This window comes from Pungitius pungitius, chromosome 12 (assembly GCF_949316345.1).
Source record: "Pungitius pungitius chromosome 12, fPunPun2.1, whole genome shotgun sequence".
Taxonomy (NCBI): domain Eukaryota; kingdom Metazoa; phylum Chordata; class Actinopteri; order Perciformes; family Gasterosteidae; genus Pungitius; species Pungitius pungitius.
In genome coordinates this window covers 10,763,697-10,787,241 of record NC_084911.1, presented here as the reverse complement: position 1 = coordinate 10,787,241, position 23,545 = coordinate 10,763,697, and the positions used below count along the sequence as shown (strand labels likewise).

Below are 23,545 nucleotides of genomic sequence, written 5' to 3'. Positions count from 1 at the left end.
TGCACATCGCTATCCCAAGTGGGTGTGTGGGTCCGCCTTCACAGAAATACACACATGCGCTTATGAAGAGCATTCTTGTGGCCTTTTTCACCCAAAAGTAACCATTTCATGATTCTATTTCGGGGTCGAGAGGAGCTAGATCCGATCCTAGATCCATCTGATTCCAGCCGATATTACTGCTGGCGGTGCAGTCACACATCTCAGTGGCCGTGCAGGGCGGCGCCATCCATATCGAGTCGGCCGTGTTAAATCTCTGGGTGGTGAGAATCACCACAGTGAGAGATCTGGGTGTAACAGTGAAGCTGATAGTTTGTGAGCAAAGTAATTCCCTGCATGCAGGTTACTGCTGATTCATCATTGCTAATGGTGTCATTCTTCATCCTTCCTCTTGACAGCCCATGTACCCGCCAGTTTATTATCTATTACCCATTTACTCTTTCCACACATCCGTCTTTCCTGTGGGGGCTATTGCTCTCAACACCATTCCCGTTGGATTACCACTCGGTCACAAATTAAAAATGTACGCATATCTCTGCATGCCCTCAGTGTTTTATCTCTTCACCTCTCCCTCCTGCGAGATGCATGCATCTCGGTTCCTACGCTTCTGTGCGAAGCGAGTGTGCCTCCTCCCCTTCGGGCAACGATGTGTACTTTTTTTTGCTATGACACTACTGGTGCAGGTGGAAGGATAACTGAGTGCAGCGATAGCGGCGAATGCATTGAGCTTTGATCAAGAGCGCGTCTTAACTGTTCTCTTACGTGAGACGCAGTGAGCGCTGAACCCACAGCCAACCCCATTATAGGATGCAGGTGTGTTTGAGGAAGATGTGTGGCGTGGTTGTAATAGATCTTGAGTGTGTTTGTCAGAGTGCATGTTAGGAACATAAATCTATTAGGTTTCTGTAAATGAATGAAAAAAAAACTCCAGGCCAATGGAAAATCAATAGACTTTATAAGCAATGACCAACGATTGCCTCTATACTGATAATAGAGCAAAAGCCGAGGCACAGTTTTACTACACAACAAACAGAGAACGATCAATAACTATAGTATGCCCTTTACTTTTTCTCTAGGTTTCATTTGAATCAAAACGAAATCTCCCTCAATGTACGGATTTCATAAAGGAAATTAAAACGACTGACAATTTCTTTTTTTTGTGCCTAAACCAGTGGTTCCCAAACTTTTTCTGTCAGGGCCTCCTTGCAGCTTGTAAAAATATTTTGTAAAGAAAATTATTTTAAATATTTAAAATTAAAGTGGAGAACAGTGCAAAAACATATATTTCCACATTTAACAGGAATCTATATAAAAAAATGTGCCCCACCATGTTTTTTTTGCTCTCTCTCTCTCTCTCTCTCTCTCTCTCTGCCTCTTTGCTGCGTTTGTCCACTCGTACCCTGAGCTGCTCTGGGGAGGGGGGGGGGGGGGGGGTTGGTTCAAACACAGCGTATTTTTAGGGTGGTTGATGAAGCTGAGAACCCCATTTTGGGAAACAATCAAATTGTCATTGCAGCGTAACAGGAAATCATTCAGGGTGTCATTTCAGTCTAAATATCCATGGTGCTTTGTGCATGAATATAAAACATCCCCCAAAACGGCACATGCAATACTTTGTTTTCCACCACATTGAGCTCAATCTCCTTGGACCTCGGTTACTGCAGATCATGTATACATTATTCAGTTGATTTGTTAAAAGCTGCTGCATTCACCACTGATGTGGCTTTTAAAAGACTTTTCTTCACCAACCAACAGGACGGTGATTCCATTCTGACCTCATTGGAACTGTTGGCAGTTTTCATTTCACTGACCTCAAACACTGAGTTACCCCCCACCACCCTTAGTAGTTCACATCATCCCGTGACTCTTTTCCCCCCCGTGGCCCGCGTCGTCGGGTCCAAGCCATATGTCCAGCTTCTCTCCTCTGCTATTATCCCAAAACTGGCCAAAACAATCTGTCTCTTTTCCGCTTGTTTGCCAAAGTCGCTCTTGAATTTATGTCAAAAAGCCTCTCTGGCTTCAAACCCAGCTCTCAGAGGGTGTCCACCTCTCACTCTCTCACATGTCCAAGCTTTGCCATTCATCCTCGTTTCCCCCCCCGGGCCCGGAGTCCGGTCAATTGGGGCAGAAAAGAAACTATAGCAGTTGTGGTGGAAATTGTGGTCGGCTTAGGTGCTTTGCTCAATTTAGATCCTAAACCTTTAGGCCTTTTTTTCCGTCAAGCTCCATTGCTTCTGTTCTCCTTCTTCCAGGAAATGGATACAATGTCATGCATGAGCAGCCATAGATGACAGTGGTCTAAAAGTAAAACATCGGTAAACAGTTATAGCCACAGACACACAGAGGAGGTCAGAAAGGATACAGTAAAAGTCAGACAGGCTTAAAAAAGAAAGAGAGAGGGAGGGAGGCTGAAAATGAAGTATGAATTATAGATCAGACATGCTTTCCTCCACTATCCCTTTCAGTCCCTTTCTGCCTCTTCTCTCCGTGTGTCTCTCTTTTTTTTGCTACCCCCCTCCCCCCCCCCCCCCCCCCACACCTCTCTTTTTGCATCGTGGATCATTCTCATAATAATATAGTGCAGGTATAGTGAGGTGATTGGTGTTTCAGCTTCTGCGACTTTGTCTCTGTTCTTTGCGGCTGTGAAAAATAAAGATTGTGGAGGAATCAAAAGATCAAACGCGACGTCTCACAGTTTTCTGTCTCCGGCTGTCTCCGTCTCCGCCACTGCCCTCTCTCTCTCTCTCTCTCTCTCTCTCTTTCTCTCTCTCTCGCCCGCCTGTTTCTGCTTTTCCTTTCCGATCTTCCTCATTTATTCATCTCTTCTGACATCTTTCATCCTACTTGAGCAGCACATACTGTAGCTACCCACGAAATGGAAATAAATGCTGAGATAGTCCAGATGTTACAGTAATTCATGTGGATCTGTTTGAATATACTATCCAACGTGTATACGTGTTGCGTAGGACGGACATTTAAAACGCACATATTGCATTCTAGGGGTGTACAAGCAACATTGTGTTCAGTGTTGCTTTACAAAGTAGAACTGCTGCTTTTAGCAGGTTCCTCTTCTGGCCGCCGAGGAATGATCTGCTCCACTCACTGTAAAGCTCTCAGAGGAGCCTCATGTGTCTGTAGTTGTGTTTGTCTCATCTCTGAGCCTTGTGTGAAGTGGAGAGGAAAGAAGAGTGTTTGGCACAGAGAGACCAACTTCTCTGCACCATGCCGGCAGTCCTCCTGGGATCTGGCCTGGGCCTGCAGACTGATGGGGAGGGAGCAATACGAGGGGAGATGAAAAAGGGAGAAACTGGAAGGGAGATTAAGAGAGCGGCACGGATATCACGGCCGGGTGAGGATTAGAGGAGTTTTAAGACAAGGAGGGATGGAGGGATTGGCGGATTAGAAAGATCAGGAGAAACCCTGGAAGAGAAAGATAAAGAGCAAAAAGCAGGTGCAGACACAACAAGGACTTTTTGGACAGTCTTGTCTGAATTGGTTGTTTGTGACAAACAATTTGTTTGTCCCCCAGTTTAGGGGGATAATCCTAATCCCTTTCTTCCCCTCCTAGCCAGGTTCAAGAACAATATCCGCTGTGGGTGGGTATGCTCGTGTGCATTTGTGTCCTACCATCAATTTAGAGCTTACATTACATTAAACATCTCTTCAAGAAGGGCTGAAAAGGATTAACAGTAAAAGGAGCAAAGTACCCAGCGTTTTGGTGATTTTGTGGTTAACGGCTGGTTGATATGACCAACATCTTCTGAGAGAAATGTCGTATCTCAATAATGACTTATCAGAATGAAGATAAGCATGTTTTCTGGTAAAAATTAGTCTATATTAATTATGCAATAGAATAAAGACTCGTCTTATACTCCTTGTTTCAATCCAATTAAGTGCAATAAACTAATAGTGTTATGTAATCAGTTTATTCATACGTTCATGCCAATTGAATTATGCACAATCATTTCAAGTAATTTACAAAGAATAAATAAATTCAGGTCTAGGTTGTATCTATCCAAACAAATGTAATGAATTAAAAAGGGCTGATAAATACTTTTTATAGAAGGTCCATGCTAACACACATCTGGTCTCAATCAACTGCATCTAATTTCTTAATACTGTCACCGATTATTATCGGTATTAAGTTATTAACACATTTAAATGTAATCTGGGGAAAAAACAATGTTGTGTTGGTCATTGACAACGCAGCAATCCTTACAATAAGAACACACTAAGTACATGTTGCTTTAAAAAGCTGTATGCCCTAGAAACAAGCCCATGCTGTTTATTTTTTATGTTACGCACACACATTTGCACTATATACTTATTGTGCATAGCCTACATCTGCCTTTCTTTTTTTTGGCACGTCAGTTCAATTCAAATGGTTACATTCATAATTCCCCGGTGACACAACTAGCGATGATATCATGATATCATTTGCAGCCAGCAGGACAAGGCTTCCCAGTAAAAGCATTTACCACAGTGGCCCAGCACCAGGGAACATAAATGGATCCTCTCCCATTCCTACACCTGTCTTACTCAGAGTTTATTGGATGCTGTTAGAATCTAGGGTATCATTATTGTGGTTAATTAAGCAGAAGAGACCTGAGATTTGATTTGATGCGAATTCTAACAGCTATCTATTCTGTTTAATTGCCTCTGTCAATCAAGGTGTTTTTCCGTGGCAACAGTGAAGATAAATACGTGCGTGCACATTGAGTGACCCAGAACCTGTGTCACATGCGGGGATGGCTCTGATAATGATGATGTACAGTATGTATGTGTGTGTGTGTGTGTGTGTGTGTGTGTGTGTGTGTGTGTGTGTGTGTGTGTGTGTGTGTGTGTAGATTTACACGGTGCGGGATGGAAAGGAAGTGTACGGATGATGTGTTGTGTTGTGTGTAAATGTTTTGGTCCATCGAAAAAGTTGTTGCACATTTTTACAGCCGGTGGCTACAGTGCGCCAATAAATGATGTTCAATATTTAATTATCTCCAGTTGTTTCACTTATTTATAACTTCAGTTCCATCTTCTTTCATGGCGGTAATTCATTAACAAGATGAGGCTTGTGATGAAAGAAAAAAAAGGATATTTCTGGAAGGGGTTGAAGTAGAATTGTCAGACACCTGCCCTTGTGCCACCTGTTCACCTGTTACTTCCGCTGCTGTGACCTATATGGAATGTTAATGAAAGAGCTTATCAAAGAATGCAGATGAAAATGAAAAAGATTTTTTGTAGAAAAATAAAAAAGCAACTATGCAATAAATGCTTACATGCATATAATTCTATTTTCAACTTGCATAGATGCATAAGGAATAAATATATCTCACTCTCATATTAAACAGTTCAATGCGCAGCAGCAGCCTGTAGCAGCCAAAGGAACAAGTTTGATCTGTCCTACATTTTCTCACTTCCCGAATGGTTATGAGTCATGCTCTTTCCCTTTGAGACAGGTGCTCTGCATGTCCCATATTCCTAATTATATAATTATATACCCAAACGAGCACACACGGACCTACTGTGCTTCCTGCATTGCTCATGTGAACCCTCTGGGCTTCCCCATGTGGAGCAGCAAATGAGATCATGTCGAAGGGATGAGCCTTGAACAACAGCTATCCGTCGCTTTGTCCCCCAACACAAATGCATGTGTGCAGGGCTGTATCGAGACTAGAAGAGGAATAGAATTTATAACCACTGCAGAGAGAATGGTCCAATGTTGGGGTAAAGATTTTGAGATGTGTCCAAACTGAACTAGCCAATTCTTTTTAATGTTTGGGCTAATGCCTTGTTCACAATTGCCTTTAACAGCTAAAAATAAAACAACTATCTCAAACTTTTCCCAATTATTTTGAAAAAGTAAGATGTATGTTAAATCAAATCACATAACTGGAGGTGAGTGAATCATAATGCGTTCCTGGTGATTTCTGGGTGCATTTGTACTTTTTTTAATGTCTACTTGGAGCCATATTGTACACATTTAGATTTTTTGTTCTATTCATCTGTTAATATAAATTTGAAAAATGAATTGATAACAAATCTGTTTAATCTCCTATGCTCTGTTATAAAGGGGGACAGTAACTTGGACTTGGACTGTTCTTCACAGTAGTGGCCCATTTCACTAATGCTTTAGGTATAACAATTGTCTGTAGTAATAGAAAGATGTTTTTTAAAAGAGGGTGGACCTGATTCTCGGTCGGCCCCTTGGGTGAGAGTGCACCAGAATAGACTGGAATGAGTTCAATTCTCCGACGGAATCAAGAAATCTGAATTTGAAGAACGAGGAATATGGCCTGTTTTCCTGTGAAACAGCGGTTTTCTTTGTTGTTTTCATGGAATGATGACGGAAATCAAGAGAAGGCCAAAACAGGGGTAATGTGGTCTGAAAGACCGAGGATGCTGCTCATGAATAATCAAAATATATCAAATCAAACATTATTGCGCTGTCCAGAATCCATCTGGCCCGCTTCAGCCGTACATATTAGCACCTACGAATACTCCCACACGAGGACGTACATGTGTTCGTTCCTCTGTCTGAAGCCATGCGTGCATTTCAGTCGGCATGTTTGCCTAATGTGTGGGTAATTGTAAGTATTTTCCCAGGCAGCTAATTCTCCCCTTATGCTAACCTTTGACTGCTACTCAAAAGACTTGCAGATGGGATTGAGCGTTTAGGTCTTTGCAGGAGAGTGTCATCACAAGGAATGTCTTTGGGAGACAAGGTGTTGTTAGCATTTAGGGGATGAACGCTGCACTTTGCTTTTAAAGGAAAGTTAACCCACCCCCTGAGCACTGAGAAGTGATTGGCAGTTGTGCGCATGTGTGTGTCTGCCGTAGCTTGATGGCCTCACAGCCTCACTGGGTTTGGGGACCAAGGTAGGGATGATGAAGTGCAGATGCAGCAGGCTAAAAGGGAAGCCGTCGGGGCACTGTAGCATGCGCATATTAAAATAATGAGAAAGAGTGTGGAACAAGCCCGGAGGAAAATTGAGATTGATTTTGCCTGCAGGTTCCATTAATATACTCATTCTGAAACAATGCAATGTTAGAGGAAGTTGGTGGAGTCTCAAACTATTTAGTATTCATTTAAATTCAAGATTCGTTGCGTTGTTCGGTACATTTGTGCAAACAGTGCTGGCAATAGTGGAAATGTTAAGTCAATATGTTATCTACAGTGGGAGGATTCAACACTGCAACACAAATAGAAGAAGTAATTCAAAGAAAATGTATTCTATATATTTTAAACATGTTTGTATTCTTCTCCACAGATGTTCCATCATTCCAAGGATCCATCCATTTGATCGAGTCACAGCGGATGCCACAGGAGAGACTATGAAGACGAGCCGTGTCACTCCGCATTGCAGCCCAACCCGATATGACATAACGTGGTTTCCCTGCTAATAACCATGATGGACACAAAGCTGTGACTGCCTTTGTGAAACCTTTACCCTTTTCTCAGCCTCCAAACCAGAACTTACTCCTCTTCTCAAAACCTTGTTGCTTCCCATTCTTCTGCAAACACAACCTCTTGCCCTTCCTGCTCTTTTCTTATATAATTATAGCTACCCCTCCTTTTTGACATATTTTCATCGGCATCATGCAGGGTGCTTCTTCCACCTCCACTCTACATTCTCTTATCCTCCCCTCCCTCCTGTTCTTCTCCTTCCTTCCTCGAATGGTCCAGGGGGACTGCTGGCTCATTGAGGGGGACAAAGGCTATGTGTGGCTGGCTATCTGCAGTCAGAACCAGCCGCCCTACGAGACCATCCCCCAGCACATCAACAACACCGTCCATGACCTAAGGTTGAATGAGAACAAGCTGAAAGCCGTGCTCTTCAGCTCCATGTATCGCTTCACCAACCTGACTGACCTCAACCTCACCAAGAATGAAATCAGCTATATTGAGGATGGAGCCTTCGCAGGACAAGCTAACCTACAGGTGAAAAAGTGGACAGATGATAAAAGCTTGAGTACAATGTGATTCAAACACATTTCACCGCATTTTCATTTTGAGTGTAACTTTGTGGTATAGAGTTCTTTGCTGAGTGCCTTAAACATGCATCAGTGAGAACATAATACGTTGAATATTAGTATGTAATATAATTCATGAAATGCTGCAGCGATGTTGCTTATGATTTGAATTGTATTATAATGATTAAAATGCTTCTCCTTGTGTTTTTCTCAGGTCCTTCAGCTGGGCTACAACAAGTTGACAAACTTAACTGAGGGCATGATGAGAGGGCTCGGCCGCATGCAATGCCTCTTCCTCCAGCACAACCTCATTGAGGTCATTGCCAGCAATGCATTCTGGGAGTGCCCCAGCCTCAGCAGCATCGACCTGTCATCCAACAAACTTGGCCGCATCGACCCATCTACATTCACAGTTCTCAGCCGTCTGATGGTGTGTGAACTGGCAGCCAATCCGTTCCATTGCGGCTGTGATCTCTACAGCTTCCTCACCTGGTTGGAGTCCTTCAACAATGTGACACACACCTACGATCGCCTCCAGTGCGAGACGCCCCGCGAGATGTTTGGCTACCCCTTGCTAATCGCTGCCGGCCACGCTGGACGGAACGCCAAAAACATTTTGTACCATCACTGCCGAGATGGAGTGATGATTCCAGGAATGACCTCGCTCCCGCCCGATCTGGATGGTTCTTCCGGGATGGGGCCGGAGATGTTTGGTGGTGTGGGGCCGTACAACCAGCCCACCACCTCTTCTTCATCAACTGAGCACAGTTTTGTTCCCAGCATTAAGCTCCATCATTACAGTTTGTCATCGGCCTCTCTCCTTGTGCAAATTCCAAATCCCTTCAGCAAAATGTACATCCTAACACAATACAACCAGACGTATGTGTCCGACTTTATGAATTTGAAATACAAGAAGGAGATGATCACCGTCAACAAGCTCAAACCACACACCAATTACACCTTCTGTGTAGCGTCCATTCGAAACTCTCAACGTTACAACCACACCTGCCTCCAGTTTACCACCCGGGATGATAACCAGGATGACAAAGCCCCCCCACCTTCCACTACTTCTCACTACATAATGACCATCGTCGGCTGCCTTTTTGGCATGCTCATCGTTCTAGGCATCGTCTACTATTGTCTACGTAAGAAACGGATGCACGATGAAAAGAGGAAGTCCGTCTGCGTCAAAAAAACAATTTTGGAAATGCGATATGGGCCAGAGGTGGCGGCAGCAGTGGCAAATGATCCCTTAGCGGTCCAGAAGCTTCAGGAGCAGTCAAGAGAGCACCACCAGTATCAACACCACCACGGAGGCAAACTTCCCATGTCCGCGTCCTGTGGCTCGAGCAACACCAGTTCCTCCCGACTCTCCTCTATCCCGCAAGTGGAAAAGATGGCCACCGCCTTTTCAGAGGCCATGGCTACAAGTAAAGGAAACTACATGGATATCCGGACTGGAGGGGCAGGGATGGAGCGGATGGGAGACGGTGGGCACGGAGGGATGGATTTGAGAGACGATGATGGAACTGATCGTGGGGACGACTCGGACGATGATGGACACGGGTCTGCATCAGAAATTTCCACCATTGCCATGGAGGTGGACAAGGTCAATCAGATCATCAACAACTGCATTGACGCACTCAAACTGGATGCAGCAGCAGTGGCAGCCTCAGGAGTCTCTGCTAACCATACGGCCAGCTCAAATCCCACCTCCCCTCCCCCCACCAGCACGTCCTCCCTTACTCGTGGCCTAATCCCAATCTCCCAAGGGGTGACGGAAGCGTGCCAAGTCATTGCTCCGAATAAAATACCCCCTCCGCCTCCACTCCCCGCCTTGAATGCCCCTCTCTCCGAGCGGCCAGGGATTAGTGGTGGCGGCTTTGTCGTCTCTCCCCCGTACAGGCCGCCGCCACCCGCCACCGCTGTGCGTCCAATTCAGCGTCAAATGAGTGCGGATGCAGCCGTGGTTATTGTGAATGCTGTCAAGAAACAGTGCAGCACCACGTCTTGCGGCTCTATGGGTCGGGACAGGGAACGCGGAGGAGCCAGGGTGTATAGTCTGGAGGTCGCTGAGCCTCGCAGCCCAGACGGCTGTAACCAACAACAGCACCAGTACCCAGACCGGGCCAGTCCCGTGGGCTGTGGGGAGCCGCTTGAGAGGCTGCCTTTAGTGGGGAGCGGGAGCTGCTGCGGAGGGGGTGGTGGTGGTTGCGACAGTGGTGGTTTTGGTGCCCAACATCAGGACGGCCAGAAGTCACACCATTACCACCAACAGCAACAAATCCAACAGCAGCAGCAGCAGCAGCAGCAGCTGGAGGTGCAGCAGGACTACCACTGCTCGGAGCACCGCCACTCCGTCCCCGCTCTGTATTATGAAGGCTCCCACCAAGGCTCCCCGGCCCAGAAGGTGTCCTTCCTGAAGCCCCTGACACGCTCCCGCAGGGATGCGGCATCATACTCCCAACTTTCGCCTGCCCGTCACCATTCCAGTTACTCTGGCTACTCCTCCGGCCCGGAGTACTCCTCGGAGAGCTCGCTGCGGATCTGGGAGCGCTTCCGCCCCTACCGGAAAGGCCAGCGCGACGAGACCTGTTATGTGACGGCCGGAAACGCCCTGAGAAAAAAGGTGCAGTTTGCTAAAGGCGAGGACCTGCATGACATCCTTGATTACTGGAAGGGGGTGTCGGCGCAGCAGAAGCTGTGACTGGAATACCAGAGATAGGCTTTCTGGGGAAAAAGGGGTGTTTGGAAGATTTTTTCCAGGGCCGTGGGCCTGATGGACAATTTAAAGATCACGCGGAGAAAAATGTAGGACAAAAAATTGCCTTTGGGTTTTTTTGTTTATTGGCATGCTAGGTGTACAGAATATCATGCTAAAGCAAGGACTGCAAAACTGTGCCTGGGATATGAGAGTCATTATGGTGTTTTATTTGACATTTCATTGTAGCACCATTTGGATCATTCTCATTTAGTGTTTGAGTTTTTTTAGAGTATAGCATGGGGACAAATGCCAACTGTGTAATTTAGAATTGTTAAAGTGATCATGCTTTGTGGTCATATAGGCCATTTTTATCAGTGCCATCGTTTCACCTATGGGTAATCAAAGAAAGTAGATGCTGATATCGCTCATTTTAATCATAAGTTACACAATATGTTGTTTTCTATCGTTGGTATTAGGTGCTGTGTCAATTTACAGTCAATTTACTGCCCTTGGATATATATCAGACTCAGTAATTGGAAACTGATGGGTGAGAGTTATTTTCTGTTACAAAGAGAGAAAAGACAATTTGGGAAGAAGTGAACATATTAACATGAGTACAACCGAATGAAATGAATTAACCCAAGTAAATGTAACAACAGACTAATTTGAAAACGTACAGCGAATAACATGTTCCTTTATTAAGGCAATTAGATGCTACATGTATGTACAATGGGTAGATTTACATTTATTTACTTTAACATTACAACAGTCCCATTACAGAAAGGCATGACCTACAAGCAACAAAAGACCAAGAGAAATTGGAAGCAAGACGGGGTATTAGCAAAAAAAGACAACGCAAGCAAGGATATAAGTCATTTTTCTGCAGCCACTGTGAAAGTAAGTAGATTACGAGCTGGTTATGGCTAAATCTATTTGCACCATTCACCGAATTCACCACAGTACATTTCAAATCCATTCTCCCACATCCAAATGGAATGAGGCACAGAGGGAAAGGACACTTCTAATTACTGCCAGCATGTCTGTTCTCTTCTGGAAATTGATGCTATTGTTGTTCGTTGATAACTTAATTAGCCAACTCGTGACGGGCATGTTCGCTTGCACTTTACGCCTCATGGTTGTGTGTGTGTGGCCGTATGGTACACAGTGGTCAGTGTACGTGGGTGTTGGCATGCCTCGTCAAATTCTATTGTTTGTGCCCAATTTGACTCTAATGAATAGCTTTCATATCTTGCCAATTGGCTGGTTGTTTGAGTCTAAACAACACTAGATTATTAATGGAATGGACAAATGTAAAAATATCAACATTGTTCACTGTATTGGCCCCGATGTACGTCACATGACTGTGATGCTATAGTAGTGCAGTGCCTCTTGCCAACACAGCCACGATCCAATCCTCATTATTGTATAGTGATTTCCATCTACTTTGTTTTTTCTTGTAATTTTCATTCTCTAGCATTCTGGCAAAAGGCATCCTGCTTACCCAAAGCGCTGCGCAGCCTTTACATGTTTACATTCCCAGCCATCACACACACAATCTGAGACCTTGAAAATGTGAAAACTGAACCAGTGCTCCTTGCTTCACATTTTATTTTATCCAGAGCAAATTGGACATTGTAAAAGAAAACGAAGGAGCATTTGTGCCCCACTTTGGATCATAACTTCCTTCCTGTGTGATATCCCCCCCTCCCACTGGCTTCCCCGCTCCAGCAGGTCCAATAAATTAGGGGTGCAGCGTGAGACAGGAAACTATCCTGTTGCTTTGTATTAAATGAGAAAGCCTTTCTTGCAGGGAGGGCTTGTTCATCACGCATCAACACGGCTCTTCCTCTGTCTCAGAACAGTTGCTTTTTTTGAGCAAGCCCTTGAACACGCGTACAAATGAGGGTGGTGTCAGGTCTCGGATATACTCTCCATGTTGAGCCGCATGGGGCAGTTCTCTCCAAACTGCTATGGGGAGTCTGTGCCCTTCTGGCAATCCACACCTGTGCATTTCTTGATCCACACCCCATTTTCAGTTGGTATCGTTAATGCACCACTGGTTATTTGCCAGGATTTTAACGGCAACTTTGTATTTCTTTAAAGCTCTGTTTGTTTAGTCGTGGCTATGAGCATCGGCAAAACTCCCTGAACAACCTCTCTCAATAATAAACATCTCATTTGGGTATCTTTTTCTTCTTCGCAATTCAGCTAGATATGCTAAGCCACCAACTGGACTGGAGTGTGGAACATGATTTGAGAACAAACAGTCAGGCTGGTCATCAAATTTTTTGGCCAAAGGCAGACGTCCATAAGGGGTCCGTATGGACCCTATGTGGACACGGGTGGATGGCACCATTCACATGACGCAGACCAAAGCGGAGCCATGCGGAATGAATCGACCTTATTGGTATCTCCATATCAACTTGTGTGTTTCCTCCTCTTTCTGTGATGGCAGATATCTCTGTGTCCTTATCCTTGCTTCATAAAGACGTGCACACACAGTCAGGGTCAAAGGTCATTACTCCCCCAGTCCGCATTCTCCTGCGAATGGAACACGTGACTTCAGCTGCCTCACAAGTCACGCTTCAGTAAAAGAGCTCCATGCGAGGAACAAACCTAACATCATCTGTTATCAGATATAAGAGGGGGGTTTTTTTCCCCAAAGGAACTTGCAACTGTGATTGACTCACACAAATCGGAGGAAAATATTTTCTTCGCTGGTACATTGTGTGACAGCACCTTATCCCACGGAAGGGACGCGGCGTGTTCGACAACTGCCACAATGAGTTTAGACAAATGGACACTGAGGATAAGTGTAACTAAAGAAACATCGGGGGTTGCTCATCGATTTAGCTGTCATTAATGTTTATTTATCTGACAAGATGTAATGTGACTGAAAATCCTGATTATTACTGTTTGGATTGAAAAAAATAATGAACGCATACATTCTCTTTACACTTAACACGCCACTCTACTTTGCAGGAAATATATTTTCAGAGGGATAGATGTATTTTCAAGTGCTCTTCTGCTTCTAAAATTTGATTCATACATTTGTTTCTTTTTAAGAGGACATTGCGTCAGGGACCAATCAGAACATTGTCAATGCTGTCGGGAGACGGGACAATCTGTTGCTATTTTGGAGGAGATACTGAGTTTGTCATCATGAATAATTAGCTAAAAGCGTTCTGGCTAAAAAACGGTAACATACTTGTGTAAGATACACAAAATACATTAATGATTAACAGAGTACACAATAGTGTAATAGCCAAATGAATTATTTAAGTCCAAGCACTAGCCACGTCAAGCCACCAAACATAAAGAAAAACCTTCTGGTCCTTCTCCTGCTGCTCATATCCAGTGCATCTCGCACACTGATCAATAGTCCTTTTTTTAGCACCTTCCTTGTTGTTTGTCTCAGAGCCACAGGAAAGCCAGACGTGAGAAAGACGTCTAATGTGATGTTAATGGTAATCTTTTTTCATAGGACACCAGCTTGGGTTGCTTTCCATATCTGTGGATACCACCAGAAAATCACAAATGCTTTGAATTTCTGGTTAAAAAACGTCTATCCTTCGATGCTCCCTGTTTTTTAAAGCTTGGGCCAATTAATAGTTAAAACAAACTAATCAGAGCTAAACATTGGGTTGCTTTTAGTCGTGTCACCTTCTAAATTAATAAAGGAGTTCAATGATTCTATTATCAAAAGCCTTTAGTCCTCCGAGCTTCACTTTCTACCAATGTGACCTGTCATTGCTTTTATATGCAGTCATCACAGTTTTGGGGTAATGTGAGGCTGCAATACTAATCACTAATACAGAAATTTGATTTTGATCTCACTTACTCTAAGCAAAAATAAACACAAATCTGTGAATGCACAAAACACGCACGCACACACACACACACACACACACACACACACGTACTCTCAAGAGAAGACGGCATAATTGGAAAATACAAAGAAATGAGTCAGAATGAGTCAGAGTCTGCCTCAACCAGAATAACTCTTTCCCTGAAAGGCAGGTAATGGACAATGTCTTTAAAGAGAGGCGAGCACAAAGCGAGAGGGGTTTTGGCTGAATGCAGCCAGACATGAGAGATACGGCGGCATGACTGCACTAAAACTTAACACGCATGATTCATTGGTCCGACCGAAATGAACTATCACAACACAGACACACAAACACACACACACACACACGCTCAAGCGTATCGTGGGAACAACAACATGTTCAAATTTTGGTGTTGTGGCGCTTGGAGCCTCAGGGAGGAGAGCTTGGTTTCCACTTCGTTTCCAGGCAGGTGACAGTCAGGTGTTATTGTGACACTGACGGTGGTCCTTAAATCCTTTCATTTGGTTTCTGTAGACCTTTTGTTCCAACATTCCATTAAGTCCATTAGCTTAGTGTGTGGGAGATTAGCCCGTGCGGATAACGTGCCAAATTTGATGAATGGGAAACTGTGCTGCGTTTCCCCCGCCGCACTGAGCCCACAGAAGACAGACATTAAACACGTGACGTTTTAAAAAATTAAAAAAACGCCAAGCGGCCCTCCGTGTAGAAGATGGATGTTGAAATCATTTCCTGACTTGTCATTCCCTGACCCTGTCAGAATGTAGCAGACCACACACGCTCGACTCATCTCTGATTTCAGCGTTCAAAAGGCAGAGGTCTCGTGTAATTCTTGACAACAAGGTGTTCTGAGCAGAAGAGCGTTTCAAAATGCTGAAAGTATTGTAAGCCAAATAAAGGTTTGCCACATGATTTCATCAAAACCTTTTAGACACGCACACACTTGTTAATTTACACATATGCATTAACTCTGCAAGGTTTAGTTTCCAAAGACGGATAAAGGACTTAAAGAATCTGTGAAATATCTGTGAATTTTGTACACTAGATAAAAGATAAAAATCAATACTAAGGTTTAAAAAAAATGCTTCTATGGATGTTTTATACTCAGCCTGATCTCTTGATATGTCTGTGTGTTTTCAGTTGGCTGTTTGTCTTTGTTTTATTTTTTTTATTTTTACTTTGGTGGGTGGGGTGGGTTGGTTATTGGGAACCAAGTGATCGACCTTTCGTACATGCGATGGTATATGTGATAAAGGTTTAATAACAGAGAAAGTTTAACATAGTGTACTACATAAAAGAAAACTTGTTATATTTGCATGACTCCCTGTATTTTTTGAGAGAAAAAAATCTATTGTTGTGTGCAATGAGTGGACGTACTTTTAAAACAAAAAACTGTAGGGGCTGAAATACAGTTGTGTCAAGTACTTTTGATTTGAACCTTTAGATTTTAGCCGTTTTTTAAATTCTCTTTGACGTTCTCTATTTACATTCTTACCTTTTTGGTTTTTCATTTGGGTGATTGTATTATATGGACACTGCACAGTTGCCGTTACTACCCGTTTAGCCACAGGCTCCTGGAGTATGCAGCACAAAGGCGGGGTAAAAATGTCTGAGGCTGGTGGGTGTTTACATCCATCTGGTAGAAGAAACGGCGCTCTGTTCTTCGCTGTTTATTCTCCACGGCAGACGTGCGTGGGGATCTTCTTTGGGCTTCGAGGCGCGGCCCTGTCACAGTTTGCGGTTGTATCTCCTCTCGACTCGGGCCGTCCCCTCTGTGGAAAACACAATGTGGGACCGTATGTGTTCAAAGAAGAGTGACACCGCAAGTTGGGATTAGGTTAAAAACCATTAGACAATCAGAAGTCATTGGCAAGTGCAGCATCAGCGGCCTCAGCCTCAGCCCACTCACTGTCAGACACATCCTCTGCTCTCACTGCCTGCCGCTTTCCTATCAACTTGTTAATTGAATTCATCTTACATCCAGCCGGTTGTAAATCAGTCTTTTCTCATTTCTCATTATGCACTGTATCGTTCACCCGGTCTTCTGCTGAACCGCTTTGTGTGTGCAGAGAAAAGACTGCATCTCGACTTGATTAAAAAAAGGCGCGATAGCTGCGCCGCTGTAGAAACTAAAACTATATGTTACAGGAAGTCCTCGTGAACACGAACGCAGTCAGCGGAAGACTGTTTCTATTCAACTGCAGTCAGATATGCATCCGTTATTAGAAAGAGACGGAGAAGGAAATGAAATAAAATTGGTTCCAGTAGAGCCTTTAAGTTAAATGATGCAAAGTCGTGACTACATTTCATTTGGCAAACATCCAATAATGCATTGGCAGCACCCAATGCAGCACTGCTGATGCATCAGTTATTACATTAGGGTTCATGCAACGACAGCGACCCATAATTCATAGCCATGTTTACATGAGCAAGTCTAGTGCGATGATACAACTGGGATGTAAAGGCTATTCCAATGGGGCGGCCTACAGAGGCCTCCTCGAGTCAATTACAAAGAAAAAAGGAACACTGTGTCAAATCATAAGCCTGTTTTAATCGGTTGAATCTGCACTTTAATCTGATTAAGATTTTTTTTTTTTTTTGCCAGTAGCGACTCTTGAGTCTTGGTTTTCTGTGGAGAGACACTTGCCGAAAGATGCAGTGAGGTGAGAAGCCGCTTAGCGCCAGGAGCCCAGCGTTGTCACCGATGAGGGCGCCCCAATGAGGGCCCCATCCTTCGCAATTCTGAAACGCAGGGCTTTGGTATCCTGCAAGTAAGAATGATCGGCCATGTCGATGCGATGAGATTGAAAACTGAGCCGCCTCCAAAAATGGCTGTCAGTCCACCGAGAGAAGGCAGGCGCGACGGGCCGCCCTCCACCCATTGAGGAAATGAAATTTCTGTGGATTGACAGGTTCAATAGCGAATGGTGTCACGGCCCTGCAGCAAGAAAAAGTATCCACCGTTTATTTACACAATCCAGAGCCGAGTACTTTCAGAATGAACACTGAATCAAACTAAAATTCAGTGAGAATTGCAGACATAAACCTGGTCAGGCAGAAGGCAGTGACTTACACCCCAAGGTGTGTTTTATTTTAGTGGCATATTATCTTACCTTTGCAAAAGCATGCTTTTCATTAATTTTTACAACACTCACAAGGGACTGAGAGCAGAAACATGTCTTGCAGGTCGCTGCAATCAGCTGAAATATTGTTTAAATAATTTAAGCAACCCCTTGAAAAGATACAACACAAACATCTAGTATACAGTGTAATCACTGAAGTGCTAAAGATATCAAAAATCAAGATCAATATCATGTGATTTTAGATTTATTTCCTGCCATTTGTGTCAATAGAGGGCTCTTGCCATGTTGACGGTGCCATGGGGTCAAAATGCTCACGTTCACATTCTGTTGAGATGTCATGTGACTCTCCCCTCTGGTCACTACTCGAGGGAAGGACCGGACAAAGGATTGGATGATGGGAACAATTCTTTGCTTTTCTTCTTTCTTCAATTATTTGTTGCTGATAGACATTTTTCCCCTTGCAATTTCTGTACAAAAGATCTATTTCTATATTTGCAATAAATTTGTAATTAAAAATGAAAAACGTGTTCAATGTTTCTTTGATTCACAAACAGTGATAAAGTTCAGGATTCTTCCATTTCTAAAGATAAGCGCAGACACGTAGCACTGTATTACCATGGAAATGAGTGTGTCAGCTTCTCCTATATACTGCATGTGTACCTCGTGAACGCAGTTCAAATATTCATGCACCGAGGGCCGCAAAGCACCTGGAGTGTCTATTGTGAGAGAGATCGTGGGATTTCCCATACAAACACACACACATACACACACACACACAACCGGCCACTTGTTCTCTCCTTTCAAAGCCTCTCGGGGGTTTGAGGGCCCTGACGCACCAGCACAGATGCGTACTCCAGGAGTGCGAATGAAAAAATGACTAACGTGTCCACCTCAGTCGCGCTTTTGTAGAGACTCGGATGTTTAAGTCTAGTGCGAGCAAGCGCTTCGTTACACCTGAGGAGCTTTCTGAACCCGGAGGCGGAGAGGCCACTGGGATATGCTGGTGTCGCATTCAAAGTGCTGGTTGGACCCGAAGGAATCATTGGGACATATTCGCCACATCGCACAAGGTGGTTTGAAAGTTTGATGAGCGAAATCACAAAGAATGGGAATGTAGACCATGCAGTAGCTGGTGCAGGTAGGCAGGCAGGACTCTGATTTCCAAAACAAATCAAGCCAAAATACGTGGCCAATAAAAAGATAACCAACCACATGTAGACATGCAAACCGTAAACAATGACGCGACAAAGGGGCACCAGGCACATAGGGCTCAAATACACAAGGGGGGGTGCAGGTGATTGGACACAGGTGGAAACAATCATCGACACTGCAGCCGATCACAGGACAAGGCAGGAAGTGAAGCAAACCCCAGGAACAAGAGACATGAAACTACAAAATAAAGCAGGAAGGAAGCCTAAGCCAGATATAAAAAGTAAAGTAAGATGTTCTGAGATCAACCTTTTGTTACATATCTATTTTCTTTCACAAACAAGTAACTTAATGCATGAAGATTAAGTACTGATCGCAGTAATCAATACTATTCTGTAAGTGTCCATTTCGGCCCATCCCTGAGAGGACAAGGTCAGTGACAGTAATGTGTCTTACATCTTATCTGAACAAGGGCCGTCTGAGCCAGCAGGAGTCTGCCTGCCCCATTTTGGTTATCTGACAAAGGTTGAAACTATTAAAAATGAATGTACGGCAGCATTTTGAGTGAAATATTTAGTGGGTAACTAAAAAATATAAAAGTGCCTCTGAAAAACACATTGAGATACACTGAGTTAGATTTTTGATTAAAGTTGGGCATGAATGTCCAATAACATGAAACAAATGTTGGTACATTTTTTTTTCTCTGTGTTTCTCACTGCGTGACATCATTAATCCTCTTTTCCTCCCGTACCTTACTTCTCTCCCCCCCCCACACACACACTCACACACACACTAACACCCTCCTCTCTTTATTGTTGTCTCAACCTCCCTGCTGACTTGTGTCGGCCAAACTCAGCAGCGTTATAGAAATATTCCACATTTCTAAATATCCATAACTCCCAACCCTCCATGTTAAGCTCTTTATCGCCTGAGTATTAGGGGGCCGGATTAACCCCTGGCTGTCCATTCTGCGCTTTACACTTACAATTAATCCTGCCTGCTTTTTGTGCGTGTCCTTTTATGCCCACGTCCCGTATTGTGCCACTGCATTATTGTGCGAGTGTGTTAGTCTGTGTTGCATAAAAAAAAAGAGACCAATGCACATGAATTGAAGCAGATGAACGAGGGACTATGCAGTGAGAAAGGAGAACAGAACTGACCTCCGAAATTCGGTGGGAAACCACAACTTTTGTTGACCAGAGAATGTGAGACTATAATCTCCCTTTGACGTCACTCACAGACAGACACACACACACACAGCTGGAGAAAATGACTTTAACCCCCTCAATGCAGGAACTCAATGCCCATAAGAATATGAGCAATAGAAGGTGCTGAATCAAAAGTGATCAAAGTTAAGAAGATGAACAGAAATGTGTGTGTGTGTGGGGGAACATGCCAGAGTGTGTAACAGAATGTAATTACAGTACACGTGACATTCATCTTTGTTTTAAATTGTGACCTATTAGTCTGTTTTAATTGGGGCTAACGCACCAAGCTTTAATCAGCATGAATGTTAGGAGGTCAAACGTCAATGAAGTTCAAACCTATTAAAGTTAACGTTTGTTTCTTCGTGGAGAGGGAGTTTGTCTGGATTAAGCGATGCAACTCGGCTGTACATGAGCACAGCAATTTTTCAACTTCTTTCTGCTTTTGCTGACCAAGCATTGTAGAATGTTTGCTCCTCCGGCCTCCACACAGCAGCGGTATCTTTATTAAAAATGTAAATCTTCACATGTGGCACGGCGCTCGTACGGTTTTCTTATCTAAATGCTACACTAAAAATAAAAAACTCCACAAGGAATCCACGGTGAAGGTTCGATTACCATTTCTATGCTTCTCAGCTCAAGTAATCTAAAAAAATATACATATACCATCATTGTATCCCTGAGCATCTCTTCTATTTTCCATTTTGGATGGTTCCTTCAGAAGGTTGAAGACATGTTTTAACACAGACGGGTTACATCATTGGGCTCTTTTGCTCTGTTTTCGTGGTGCTCCCAGGTTTAACACCCTGCATTAGTGGCGCATCAAGGTATTCCCCCGTTGTCTCGCTGTTTTAAACGAGTTGTCGCGTTGGCCGGCGGTGACAAATCATCCAGTTGGGTGCAAAACGTTCACTGCCTTGAACTACGTCTCAGAGGGGGATCAGCGAAGGCCTATCCAGCTCTGATGTTCTTTCCGTCTGGAGAAACAAGTACAGCGCTGGCAGCTACTGCTGGCGAGGATTTAAAAGCCCTCCATGACACCATGTAATTACTCTGAATAGGACGTGTCATCCTAACTCGGGCATTAAAAGCATGTCAGGAATCACCCCGTGCAGTTCTAAAACTATTAAGTCTCATTTGAATGTCTCTTCATCCATGTCTCCGCCCCACCCTTATTTCCCATAATCCTCCCTTATCTCTATATGTGGGTCTTCTCTCATCGCGGGGGTTTCCTTTTGTGCGGAGTTCAGCTCCTGGGGAATCTATGCCATAAATCTCTTTTAATGCTTCGCACACTTTTTTGGCATTTTGTGAATAGTCTTAAGATTTTATTTACATTGGGTTTACATTTCTACTACATCTTTTTTTGTGCGAACTGACAATTCGGAGTAAACAAGATCCAGGAATCATAGGACATGGAGTTGGATCGGCATGATGCCATTTTTGGGCTGACGTGGAATCTGTAGAGGAAACATTTGGATCATCTATTCATTGAGCAATCCAGTATTCTCCCAAACTGAAGGGACAGTGTGTCGGGGAACCACTGGACCCGTCTTACCATGTGATGTGGCTTTGTCCGTGTGGACTCTGCCTCATGAATGGAGAATTATACATGAAACCATTTTTCAGATTTTAGATGGGTGTGGAAACTCCTTCAGGGAAATCGGAGCCCAGTGAACCAACATTCAATGGATTCTTAATCTAACCTTATTTTCTAACCTTGTTTTTGAATGCATGCGATTATATATGCATCACACGTGCAGCTCTGAGTATTACCATGGGTTTTTTTTGTCAAATGTTTAAGAGGTATTTCAGACATTCAATTCAAAATGAAATGAGACTGAACGGACAATGCTCCATACAGCTGTGCCACTTCATTAATTCTAATCAAAATGAGCAACATTCGCCACTTTTAATTCAAATGGCTTTGCACCAACTCAAAGATAATTGTCCTGTATTTTTTGCTAATTAGCTCTGGAAAACACTGAACAGTCCTGTCGCTAGTGACAACAGTCCAACACCCGTATTAGCAGAGGCAACAGAGCTTGAATAGAAATATGTCGTGAATCGGAGCTGGGTTGTCACGCCGATGAAGGACGCACGGCTCCTCCAATCAATCAGGCTCATTAAAAACCTGTTGGAAGACTCCTCTGCATTTTTTATGTAGAGGGAGCATTCAGGATTCTGCCAGATGTTTTATTCATTGTGCTTAAATATAAATGGCACGTAATGAATGTTGAATGTGGTTTTAGACGTATTTGCGGCGTTGATTCTAGAAGAGTAAAGCGTGCGTGTTTCTTGATGTGTACTCATGTGCGACCCCATGTGTGTGCGTGCGAGACAGGATCACAGGTGAGATGGCACAGACAGACTGTAGAGAGGGATAAACACTACGTGTTTAGATTTCTTCACATTGTGAACCTCTGGACTATTACTAATAGCCCCCATCAATGCAAAACATGTAGTACTCACTGACGCCACTGGTAGTTCCAAAGTTTATTTTAAGCTAGGCCTCTTTTTCACCATATGGTGGTGTTTGATGTTTGAAAATGGGCAGGCACTTTAAAAAAAAAAAAACATTTGACAGCTGATTTGATAAATTATCAATCAATCAAACGCTTGACAAAGTCGCAGCCGGTAGGAGAGCACATGACCACCTTCAGTGTTGTTCTTTTCTCTTTCAGATGCCATAACCTCTATTCTCCGAATGGGGACCAGTATAGAGATTTTTCAACCCAGTATCCTGTGCCCTGTATGTATTTTTAGATTTCAAGCAAGACACAAAACCATCTAACTTTAATGCACATTATACGAGATAGCGTGAGCCCCTGATCCTGTAATTAATCCCAGACCTGACCATAACTCAACGTTGAATTTTTACGAACTCTTTCTCTAACAGGCATTTGGTCAGTGTGTCGTGTGCGGTCGTCGTGGTGATCCGTCGGAGGTCACATAATGGCATAAGTGCCAACGCAGTGGCTTCATTGTGTCCGAACATCCCAACACAAAACGCACACCGGGAGCCCGAGGAGGCTCGCACGAGACCTGCAGCGACGGGCCCTGAGCAATAACCAGCAGCCATCCACGGACACGGGAGCCTGGCTTAAAAACCAGCAGCGGCTGTTACAGAAAGGTCCTTGGAGGCCATTAGTAAAGGCCAGCACATAATTGTGGTACAAGTAATAGAATCTCAACGTGGGCTCTCACACAGAAAGCAGAAGATCGATACGACATCGCGAGCACACGCGCAGAGGTCTCCTCGCTTCACTGTTTTTCACGCAATAATAAAAATGATAATAATACAATTAGTCTTCAAACTATTTTCAGCCACGAGCTCGAATCAACACTTTTAGGTGAGCTTTGTTGGTTCGTGATCTATTTGAAACTCTTTATTTTAGTCAGTCTTTGAACCAGTTTTACTTTTATTTATTTTTTACTTGACAAGTCAAGACGATGACAAGATGATTCATTCAAATTCTCCCAATATAGAACATCGGCTGTAATCGTCTTCATCTGTTATCAAGCTCCATGAAAACATTGTCATCTTTATTCTCACAGTAAACTTTATCTCACTCTATTCCCTATATACTC

The 23,545-nt window shown here is 43.7% G+C and overlaps 1 protein-coding gene across 1 annotated transcript in view; it reads left to right on the top strand.

Moving 5' to 3' along the window:
- Positions 1 to 17,975, top strand: part of LOC119220617 (protein phosphatase 1 regulatory subunit 29) — a 43,851-nt gene extending 25,876 nt beyond the window's left edge. The window contains exons 3-4 of the mRNA XM_037476728.2: positions 7,263 to 7,933; positions 8,180 to 17,975. Of these exons, the coding sequence (XP_037332625.2) occupies positions 7,592 to 7,933; positions 8,180 to 10,672 (2,835 nt within the window). The 5' untranslated portion in view covers positions 7,263 to 7,591 and the 3' untranslated portion in view covers positions 10,673 to 17,975. The remainder of the gene's footprint in view (positions 1 to 7,262; positions 7,934 to 8,179) is intronic.
- Positions 17,976 to 23,545: the final 5,570 nt, after the last annotated feature.